The following is a 12,142-nucleotide window of genomic DNA, read 5'->3' on the forward strand; positions in this document are numbered from 1 at the left end:
GGTGTTTTCGCATTTCGCCCCCATCGAAATGCGGCCGCCGTGGCCGGGATTCGATCCCGCGACCTCGTGCTCAGCAGCCCAAGAGAACCACCCAATCAGTTCAAACTGATTAAATGTTCTCTTAAAACTATTTTGGTTCATTTTACGATGCTACGTTGGCTATTGGCAAAGAACATGAGGGTGAAAGTTGAATTTTTCAAATTTTGCGTGGTAATCCCAATGCCGGTGTACGTCAGGGGGACGTCAGTGATTTCAGCGTATTATTTCGCCTTTGGCCCGCTGTGGGTAAGTAAAAACCCTGGGAACTTGCTGAGCTCAGTCCTTAGTTCATTTAAAATACAACGTTGTCTATATTTCGCGCTAAAAACTTACTTAGACCCGAGCAAACGTCAAAATTCATGACATCACCGTGAGCTGGCGCGTGAACTTTGAGGTAGCGCCATCTTTCATGATTTGTGTGTTCCTTCTGCATTACCAAGCCACCTATTGCGGCAGGAGGGACCTTTACGGTATTCGAGAAGGCTAGTTTACTAATACAGCTCAAAATTATTTTTCCCTATAGTGTTCTTGCAAGGCAGCTAAGACGAAGTTTAGCGAAAGAATGCTGGCTCGTCCTGCATTTGTCCTCCGTACTTTGCGTGCCCACGTTCGTCCGGTGGACTTCTTGTATCTCCTGTATATGCGTTGTTTTTGCCTTAGCGGATCATGTACCGATTCGCCCAGCACTTAGCCTTGTTGCCCTATTAAGCAGTGTTTTAAAGTATGACGCACAAGGAGTGCCACGCTCCAATCATGTTATGACTCGCACATGTGAACCGCGACTTGTTTAGGCTGAGCCAGAAGCCGCGCTGACGCATCTAGATCCGACCACGCTCACATGAACTCGATTCTGGCGGGCAGCGATTGCAGTGGCACGCAGCGCCTACGGACGAGGCAACAGATAGTGGGAAAGGCGTGTCCGGATCTATAATATCTTGCAAGGTAACAGGGCGGGGTGGAGGGGGGGGGTGAAGTATGTCACATCGCCGTCTCTGCTCGACAGCAACGGGCTCAACACTGACTAGGCAACCTTACGTTTTACGTTGGTGTTAGTGCATTGCAAATCGCAAATATTAATGACAATTTCTCTGCTGGTCGACCCGAGCCGTTCTATCATAGCTTGAGTTGAATAACTTTGACTGATACTCACTCAGGTCGACCCACTAACTTCTGTTAAGCGTCCATACGCCTCATTTTGGTGGAAATAATGTAATTTTTCTAACGTTAAAAACAAAGTGCAAGTTTTCGCATAGATTTGCTGCGGTGAATGCTAACGCAAACGCTACCAATAGCACTCTTTTTGCAATTATGCCACTCTTTGCGGTGCAATAATTTCCTTTGGTTAATTTTAATAACCCTTCGTTTGATTATCTTCTAGGTCTTTTGTTATTCATTGAAATATCCAGGAAGTACTCTCTATATGTTAACAAATGGGAATTCGACGCCCATTTAATGAGGACCGGTTTTCTGAGGGCTTGCAAAGTGCTTGTTCAGAGGATTTCGCCCGAAACTACTTTTAATCTTTCAAAAAAAAGAAACTTCCGGAGACCCTTTGTACCGTTGTATAGCTGGCCTGAATCATCTCTTAACGCTGTCAAAAGGTTTTCTTTTTTTCTTTTTTTTTCTTTCTTCGAGTGCTGCCGATGCATGTGATTTGTTATGATGTTGTGGATTTCACGATTACTATAGGGACAAGCAAAAAGCATCCTCAATGACTGTGCGGCTTTCCGAAAAAATACATCATCGTTGCCCCGAGCGACAACGCACCGCATGCACGCTCCGCCGCCCAAAACCGACACGGTTCGCCCATAGCGTATTTTTTTTTTAGCTGATCGCGATTGTGATGTCACGCGAGCCAGAAGCGGGCCGCTTTGGCAGGACGCGCATGCGCAGTGCCGTGGTGCGGCAGCAGACGACCGCTTCGTGAGAGCTGAGGCTCAAGACTGCAGTGCGGCACGCGCTCGCAGATTCCGCAAGACTTTGTCCCCGCCTCCACGTGTCTTTGCATAAACGTATAGACATACACGTGTTTGCATCTGTAAGTACGTACACAGAGACTATGATTAGTTTGGAGAAATCTGTCTGCAAACTCGCAACATATTAAATTCCCAGCGAGCCTTCCTTGCGATGTGCTGGCGAGGACTTTATGGAATGCCAGCGTACCCGTCGTGGCAGATTTAGGGGATGATTGGCTCAACACTGGTGGTACCCTCAGGATTGCATTCTACGGAAGCGCTCCCTGTTCACCGACCAATTTTAATTATGAAATTGCAACGTGCGCTAAATTAATTATTGAGCAATTAGTCAAGTCAGTGAAAGCGTTCATTGGTGAGTGTAGAGCAGTTTTTCATACACACCGGTGCGGATAATGTGTCGTTTAAAAAATAAACTCTGTTATCTCTACTGCACTTTTTCTGTAAGATATGTTAAGCCACTGCTGAAACACTCAAACAGCCAGCCTTCAGTTCTGTAATCTCTTCCGGAGCTGATGCTGCTTTATTCTCAATGGATGCATTTCAGTTGTAACGGTATCGTTTCACTCAGCGACTGGTATGTGACTGCGTCACAGAATGCGTAACCATGACTACGTTTATTGCAATTAGGGTGACAGCCACCTTGTCGTAATCAAGAAAGGCACCCATATAAGCACAAAGCAAGATAATTGCTCAGGCAAGGAGCTCGAACGAAGCTAAAGGGGCAAGGAGAAGGAAGGAAAAAGCGCCTAACATGCCTTAAAATCCGGTTCATCACGCTGGTAGAAAAAGAAAGAAAGAAAAGAGACGCTTTTTTTTTGTGGATTCCGGTGCTAGACGAAATAATTCTGAAAGACTTCGTCGCGAACCCTCCGGTACGTTGCTGATTGTGGCTGCTGCTGTTCTCCTGCCGAATAACTCGCACAGGACATCCCATAACACACACAGCACAGGACAGGCAGCAGAACACAGGACATCGCTCATACAACGAATCGGTTTATATGTAGCCCCACCTGTACGATTCCTACGGTTGTGCCTGGTGGCCGGCCTTGTTCTCTACAAAATTAGGCACCGAAACAAGAAACGGCACCTAAATATCATCACTGCCAGAATTATACGTCTTCGAGTGGATAATTGCTTTATTTATGCGAAGCTCTCTACGGCTTCTGTTCCGATGGATTGCGCGTCTGCTCGGTCGCTTTCTCGCCGAGTGGGCCGATCTCGGAGTCTATATGCAATAGATTCGTGCGCCGATCCTGAGGACGGTGTAACGAAAAGTGGGTCTATCCTGAAGACAGTGTGACCCACGGTCGCTTAGTAACGTGGTTTGCGTGGCGGTACCTTTGCGTTATGCCGGGAAGTCACGTAACCACTATGCTGCAAAAAGCGATGCAGAAAATGAACAGCTTTGCAGCAGTTCATGAATCACTTCACAAAAAGTTTCACTGCGAATGGATTCGCACATGTGCGTTGGATTCGTATATTTTTTTTCGGCATCCTAGGTTGGGCACAACCTAGGACACCGCACAACCTAGGCGCAGCGAGGAGCGCGGTGAACATAACAAAACAACGACAGACAAATAAACGTAACTTGTGTCGCGTTGATAGGAACGCCGCTCCAGCGAAACATTTATGTCATTTTGTTACGCTTGCATGTCTTGTTATATCTGCATAAACATTGCACTCCATTCGCGTTATTAAGTGGCTTCGCGATTTGCACAAAATTGCATTGCATTTGCGACGTTTTGCGTAAACATTTGCGTCGTTGGCGTGACGTCTACAAAATTTTTTAACATTTCTTTAAACCTCGAAATAAGCTGCGCTTATCACCGATTCCCACATGTCATCGGGATCAGTAGAGGTTTTTCTTAATTTTCTTTCTTACATAATTGGAACCGTTGTCAGTTAGTTTGTCTCAGGCTTCTCCATAATGCGCAAACTACGAGTCATTCAATGATTCAAGGATAATAAAATCGGGTGAAATAGGTAACTGAAACCTATTCGGACACCTAGCGAGCCATCATTTCTTGGCGTGGACAGGATATCCACACTTGCGGAAGAATTCTACACTTCGTAACGAAAGGCGTACCAAGGGTGCAGCTCAGTGAATTCAGCCACTGGTCAAGTATTCACAATAGAGAAAAGTTCTTAAGTTCAAGCTGTTCGCAAGAGCAGCTGCTACAAAATCGTGAGACCAGGTATATTATTAGCGAAGTAGAGCGGCCAATGAAAATCTGTGTGAACTCGGCCTCTGCAGTTTACGAACTTCTTCCTATGCACTTCTGCACATAAATATTACGCCATTGCCGGATCTGTCTTCTTACAAAGGCTCCCTTCCCCAGCTCGTGGGGCGCTTGCTATCACGGAGTGCTGTAGTTTCTTAAGGTTGTGCAAGAGTTTGTGGATGTGTGTAATCATCAAACTATATGTCTACATGCTTCTAAATTTTACTTCACAAAGTATATATTTTCTTCTCAAACAGCTCCTTTCTGCTTCATGCTCAAATATTTGTCATATACATCTCATGGTTCAAACTTTGCAAGTGTTTGGGCAAACAATTCGGCCGCATAACTCATACGGCTGCATGCGTGACGCGTGACTGAGCCAGTAGTATACAATGCAGTCTCCCGCCTAAATTTTGTTTTATAGACTGCGTCGTTGTAGTTATTCGTGAAAAAAAGAACGCCGTTTGAGCGCGTATTTTGCAGTCGCTGCCGCTAGAGGTGCTGTTTGTTACCACCATGAACAAATGCCCATGCACGTTACTGGATTTTATCCAATCACTGATTTCACCGTTGTTATTTCTCTCGCCAGTCATTTCCGCCTCTTCACAAAGCCTTGAGGCACATGCAGAGCAGTTATGAATGGCTGCCATAGTGTCTTTTTACCCGTATGATTTAATAAAAGACAGCTTGTGTGATTTGACGATTGAACACAAGCAAGAACACTCGACTGCCCTGGGTTGTTACCACAGCGGTATACTGTGGTCATACCGGTAATGCACGATGCTTAGGGCCACTGTGTGAACGATAGAAAGAAAAATGCATAGATGCTTTTAACATTAAACATATGTGAGTTTGTTAAATTGGCTGCGATACTATATCCTGTCGTTCTTCAGGTAATACCGTATATCTATAATAACTAAACTGGTGTACAGAAAGAGATGCATAACTAAGCTACGTATTCCACGACTGTTCCTGCTTCGAACTGCAACGTCGGGCTGTCTGACATGCGTCGGCCCAATTGGGCACACCACCTTTTACTGAAATCATAATGATGGAAGCGCAGTCTCACACTTCCTGTGCTTAAAAAAAAACTGCGCTATATATTTGGCGCTACGGCGATGCCTTCCGTTCATATGATGCAAATTGGTTGAACCCTATAGGCATTCTCTTCGTCTCTCTTTATCTCCCCAGTTACTTTGCGGACCACTTGCTCATCGGTCAGGCTAACCTTTTCCTCTTTCTTTTCTTCATCTCTCTATCGGGTATCATTAGGCTTCCTTTGTTCGCTGTAAGGTGCCTGAATAAGGGTGTTCCAACTAGTATCACTGTATACGTACATCGACTCGTTCACGCGCTCGCTCACGAATTGATGATTGCAGTTTTCTGTCAGATGCGCTTGAACCCGCAAGCAAAACAGGAAACAAAACGCGCTGCTCACTGCATTACCGGCTATAGAAAGAGTACTGAAGTAAAAAAAAAAAAGTTTTTTTCTAAACGTTTTACGCTGTGTAACATAAGAGCCCACCTGTGGCATGATGACACCAACTGCGGCGTACGTGTTTTCATAATGGTGTTAGCATAGCTAACATGTTACAGAACAAGTACCTGACAGTGCATGCCATGCACCATGAAAGCTGAGATTCAATGACCCATTTTTTCAAAATGTTGTTTAGGGCACGAAAATTGGATACCGCGCATGAATGTAACAGATGATCGATAAACGCATCGTCGCCTTTTTCAGTTTTTTGGTTTGAACCTAAAGCTTGTGCTCCACTTTCCCTTTTAGCGTTCAAAATGCCTACGACTAGAATGGAGTGGGCTCCGAGTGTAGCCGAACATCATACAGAAAATGAACTCGACAACGGTAACCCACGTTTCGTCGAAATAGCGTCTGACTTCCTTTATTCCTGTAAGCTCTATCCCCCTATCTGTCTTTCTCAACACAATGAGAGCAGAGCTGAATACGCACTCCTGAGGTGAGCCGAAAGACGGAAATGTGAATCAGGGACGGCAAACAAATTTAAAAAAAGAAATATGGAATTGCCGCGCGCAAGTCCTTCCATCAGAGGTGAGTTCAGCGTCTCGAGTATACGTCCGCGTCTATTGGGGGGCGGGGGCTTGGAGTAAACGCACCCGAGACGCGAATGATTTATTTCTCCTCTTTCCTTTGACCAAAATAATAAAAAGAAAGAAAGCGCATTTCGCCGTTGTGCATTTTGTGGTCCCCAGAAACGAGAAGAATGCGCTACCGGTGCCTTCTTACCCCCCCCCCCCCTAAAATCACAAACCCAACAACGACGAATAGATGTGGAAGCATGGAAAGCAAGAAAATACCCTCCAGATACAATACTAGTAAGGTGCCCCTCATCACGGGGAGATTAAAGGCGAACATATGAATTGTGTTAGCTTCAGGCGTTTATTCAACCTTAAGGCAATGTTCTTTTTTTTTTTTCTGGGATCTCCCGCAGCCACAAAACGAGCATCGCTGTTGTAAAAAGTCACTCAAAAGATGACAGATGGACGCCTCAACAATGTGACCTATCATCGACCGAGACTTTCCCGGAAGCATTGCCCCACACTGAGAATATATACGAGAGGGCGGATAACAACGCAGGCAGAGACAGGCAACAAGAGCACGCCCATGCCCTTTGTTCGTGGCGTCTACGGGTTTTTGGTTTGATTGTATGTTTGTTTGTTTGTGTGTTTTTTTTACAGATGAAGATCATAGGGACAACTTAGAGGTCGTGACTAATTAAAGGATGACATTGCATCCAAGGCACACGAACATAAAGTGTCGCATCGCTGTTTTGAAACAAGTGAATGATAAATAATAGCCGTTTGATATGAAACATGAATAAGTAAGGGGAAACGAGAAATATCGAATATATGTCGTTGCGAAACTGATGAGATTTTACGCGAAGGGTTTCAGACAGCCATACGTGAAATAAGCACTAAGAGGAAGTGAGCAAATAATGCGATACGTTCACACGTCAGGCCCGAAGCCTATACGCTACATCTGACAGATCTACGTTACTAATAGCATAGCAAAGCATTCCCGCTGTCGGAGCGGCAAACGTAATAGAATGGCTAAGACAATGTTGTTATGGCTAGGACAATGTTACGGCTGTGAGCAGTCATTATTATTATTTTTTTTTGCGATTGCAGAAAGGTTGGTCTCTCTTCTAAGTCCCAAATTTTTGTGACGTATCGGCACAGTACTTTCCGAAATCTCGTATACGAAGTGCAAATCATTGGGCATGCGCAGGCAGTTACCGTTGATCACGAAGTATATTTAATCAGCCTTCACGGCTGCCACTCAGGTTGAAAAACAAGAAAAACAAAAGCGCGAAGCGTACCTCTAGAGAATACGCGACGACACGGTAAACAGCCCAAAACGTTCCCTCGTTTAGGCTGCATCAAGGCGCCTATTTGGGCCAGTTTGTTAGGATTCATTGTAAGGTTCGTAACAGTGCAACACAGGACACACACGGACAAAAGGAAGGTAAAAACGCCGACACGACGCTGACTCTCAACTGATGTTTTATTGGAGATATGTCTAACATAAGTGACAATTCAACAACCATGACATGTAGGAGACAGAGATACATCAAGGCAACTGTGAACAACTGACGCATAATCAAAAGTAACAAAGGTAACGCAGTTCCTTGTCATGAAGAGCGATAGACAGTTCGCTGATACATGCCTTGTCCCTAATCTTTATATTGTAAGGCTCAGCGATTTTTCTTGTCAATTGGCTCGCGTTAATTGAGCCAACTGACGAGAGAAATCGCTGAGGCTTACAATATTTAATACATTTACATCTAATGCATTCATTGCAACCTCAGTCCCTAGGGATTTAATGCAGATTGGCGCCACGAGAAAGCGAACGCGCTTAGGTCAGCGGTAATACGCGCGCTCGCACATCTCCCCAGTTCCATCAGGCCAGCGGCTCGAAAATCAACAGCGACTGAAACGTCGCAACGTTTTTCATGCACACGCTGTGCGAGCATGCCTGCAGACTTCACTCAAAAAACAGACGAACCGTGAGCCTGGTCGGCAACTTTCCGCTAACTGCCGCTTGCCCCGTGAAAGTCAACACCCTGACAAGACGCACGCGGCAGAAGCCTTTCCTCTGTTCTCCCCAAAAGCAGACCTCCCTTCCGGTCAACCGAGTGCGCAGCACGCACCCCATGCCTGGAACGCAGGCTCGCAAGCAGCATGCGCTGCAGAGGAGAGATCTGCCAGGCGCATCTCGCGCCGCTGCCGGCCTTTCTGCGGGGCGACAGACGGGCACCCTGGGCTCCCACTAGACGCGGGAGAGGGAATTCGCACGCACCTATTCGCTTTCTTTTGCTGTTTTTTCTAACGGAACCCGCACACAGGCTTAATCACGCGCAAGCCGCCAGCGGACGACAACAAGCGAGAGAGAAAAGCAGCACCCTTACTCCTGAACGGTAGCCGCATCCACCACCACTCTCCTGGCCCTCTCCCATCATTGAAGAGGAAACCACGCGAAGAAAGTTGAGAGACAGCTCCCGGGTGTGCCACAACCGTTCAGGTAGCTAAGACCAAGAGGGGAAAAAGAACGGTTCTGAGACGAGAGGGAATGGGAGGTGGGGTGCATCCGGGCAAGGGCAGCCGAGGGCTGCGCGCCAAGAAACAAAAGCAAGAACGGAACCTGGTCGGCAGACGCCTCCCGTTCATTGGTCGCTGTGGCAGTTCTCCTCCCCCGAGGGGGATGCTCCTGCCGGCGCCCCCGGAGGCAAAGACTTCCTCGGGTCCCGCTGCCAGACACACCAGAAGCCAAGCGGCTCCCAGCCAGAAGCGCTCCGACAATCGCCCCGGAGTGCAGCATTCACCGCCACGCGGCGCTACCTTGCCGGAGAGAACCGGCCCGTAACAGCCAAGGCCAAGCCGAGCCGCCTCCTTGCTCCAGAGACCCGCCGGCCCAGTCGTGAACCAGGCACTCCTCACCCAGTCCCTTGCATCTCGCTGCTCTGAGCGGGCCAGTTTGAATGCAGCACTTTGGACGGCCGGGCTACGCCGCAACGTGCTCCGATCAGCGCTCTTCCCTGTAGCACTGCAATGAACGCTGCTAGTGCGGCCCTGGCCATGGCTGTCAACTGCCTCACAGACATGGCCCTTCTTGAGCAGCAGCAGCACCACGACTTCACGTGCTACACATCGCTGCACCACCAACACGAACAGATGAAGCCTTTATCGTATGGGGTGCCTCTGTCAGACGGATGCCCAACACCGGCGTCAAGCCCAGCGACTTTGCCACCCTGCTCGCCCGACTCCGAGAGCCCCGCGAGCCTCACCGAGCTCTGTCCAGTCTCTCGGGCTGGAGTCGGCGCACACCTGGACTCCGTGCTGCCGTTCCGGGGGCCCACAAGGGACGAAGGCGAGTCTGACGAATTCGACTCGGATGCTGAGAATGGGAGCGAGTATTCCTCTCAAGACTGCAATAGCACTTCGCCCTTCGGGAAAGGGTCCAGCAGCAAAAGAAAACCCTCGGACAAGGCTCCGCCGCCCCCGGTTGTCCTCAAAAAGAGGCGGCTGGCCGCCAACGCTCGAGAACGACGCCGAATGCACTCGCTGAACGTTGCTTTCGACAGGTTAAGGGAGGTGGTGCCGTCACTGGGAAACGACCGAAAACTCTCCAAATTCGAAACGCTCCAGATGGCGCAGAGCTACATCAATGCACTCAGCGAACTGCTCCTCAGACAGTGACTTCGCTCATCCAGGCCGTGCACCTGACATTTCCACGGTATCCACTCCTCTCTGTTATTGAAAGTGCCAATGTAGCTGCTGCGCACATGGTGCAAACACACATGTGCGCAGGAGTTTCTGGCCTGGGCATGCTGGAAAAGGTATGCGGTCATGAAAGGACTCGGAACAATTTGTTGCGAACTGACTGCCGTCTTCGGCGACATCACGCCTTTGCATGTGGGACTTGAAAGACTTTTTTCTGTTCACGTGACTGGTGTCAGCCTCTGCTCTTATCAGTATTGTTAAATTGAGTAGCGTCGTGTTTTATATACACAGAGGTGTGTTGATGAGCGAACTCAACCACAGTCAAAAGGAAGAATGTGGCATGCCGCGTATGTATTACACGCCCCAGTGCCTTTTTACTTGTTTTGCACGTAGCCATGCGCTGATATATTGCACTACTGTCTGAGCACCTGCAGGAAAAGCTCTTAATGTTTACGGGAAGTAAGTAGCTTCGTCAATGTCCATAATTATATCAGATCAGATAATACTCAAGCGCTCAGCGTATGTGCCACTATGCCAACATTCCAAAATACCACAGCTACCTCCGCAACAAGGCCAAAATTTATTATGTCAGGGATTTATGAAACGGATAGTATTATTCACTTGTTCTGAAGCTTACAAAATGTATTCTTGCATTCCAATATTTCCAAATCTCAATCGCTTATTCATTTGCCTTGCGTTGTGTTAGTTCTCATACAGCCAAGATTTCCAGTATTTTTTTTTTCATTTGTTCCGTCTAAATCCTCTCATCTACATGCGTTTGTTGATATTGTTGTTAATGCTTCCGAGTGGCATTGTATATTGCAGACTTCATTATGTCGTATTGTCCGGTTACGCCCGGTCAGAACTGCCAAGTGGAGAACCATAGAGCTGCTCAGTGTTTTCAAATTCTGAGCGCATCATACTAGTCCCTATACTTGCGGTTCTATAAGGTTTTACGAGGCATTCCCATCTTAGATGATACCTATGGAGATTCTTTACAGTGCCGAAGGTGCACGCAAAATGTGCCATAGATAAAGGTACAGACTTTGCTCAAGCTTTGTGTGTTTTGTGTCAACCTCTTAGTGCCAAAGCGTTGTTTTATGCCACAGCGCTGTCTAAAGTTTCACACTGCCTTCGAATTGCAGCCTATTTTGACGTCGCGTGGCATTTGCATGTTACTGTTGTAAAATAGTTCGCCCTCTTATCCTTTTGTGCCTTATACACATTTACGAAGTTGGAAATAAAAAAAATCAGTTATACACTATATAAGTCTTGTCTAGTCATTGCACCTTCTGTGTAGACCTTGCGAAGTCGTGGAAATGCGCTTGAAACAAACATACAGGCGTTATGAAGAGGATATGTATGTAATCTACATAGTAATATATGGTGCGTATATTTACTTGAAGTTGTACTGGTTGAGTCAGACGCGGTACTCAATGTGCCTAAGCCTTCCTCACATACGGCATGCTTAAGGGAAACCGTGGTATTGAAGCGCCATTGGCTGGAGACAAAAACTGCAGCGGAGTAACGCGAGGCCACCGAGCCATCCGAAATTAAGTTGCATAAAATAGGAATTTGACGTTACAAGGGAATCATATTTGTGCACAAGTACGAACGCTTGTATTTGTCCATGCAGCCTCAATAGATGTTCTTCACTTTCTACAAACACGCTTGAACGGCATGGTAACCTACCATCCCAACTTGTTTTTCTATCGAGGGCTTCAGACAGGCGTGCTGAATTTTGCTTCTCGAGAAATTTTTTATGCCTTACATTACTTATCAGTAGTATCTACAATTCAATAGGAAAAGTCAGCGATGGACCACGAGAGGCAGAATGAGTCTATAAACTAAGATAACTTTTGAGAGGATAGCGAGAGAGTGATTTCTGGAAGCATATTTTTTACCATATCACTGCGATATCTATTTTTTTTCCGAAGCAAGATAAATTATGCAAGAAAAGTTAAGGGAAAATTTGTTGCTGCACCCTTGCCCATTAGAATACTATGACATTGTTTTGCTATAATATCGCCGTGCGCTCATTTCATTGTAGCGAGTTGTCGCGCGAATTTTTTCATTGACAGAATTTCATAACGTTGGCTGAATTCACCGCGCCATTGCGTAAATCCCCATGTAAATATCTCATCTCAC

At 46.7% G+C, this 12,142-nt stretch overlaps 2 protein-coding genes across 3 annotated transcripts in view; both read left to right on the forward strand.

The window, feature by feature from the left end:
* Window positions 1–12,142, forward strand: part of LOC139048582 (uncharacterized) — a 303,847-nt gene that overhangs the window by 250,947 nt on the left and 40,758 nt on the right. The window lies entirely within an intron of this gene.
* Window positions 9,146–11,221, forward strand: LOC135907477 (basic helix-loop-helix transcription factor amos-like). The gene has a single exon (XM_065439171.1). It carries the CDS (start codon window positions 9,323–9,325, stop codon window positions 9,968–9,970), a length of 648 nt encoding a protein of 215 aa, XP_065295243.1. The 5' UTR covers window positions 9,146–9,322; the 3' UTR covers window positions 9,971–11,221.

This window comes from Dermacentor albipictus, chromosome 1, assembly GCF_038994185.2.
Source record: "Dermacentor albipictus isolate Rhodes 1998 colony chromosome 1, USDA_Dalb.pri_finalv2, whole genome shotgun sequence".
NCBI lineage: Eukaryota > Metazoa > Arthropoda > Arachnida > Ixodida > Ixodidae > Dermacentor > Dermacentor albipictus.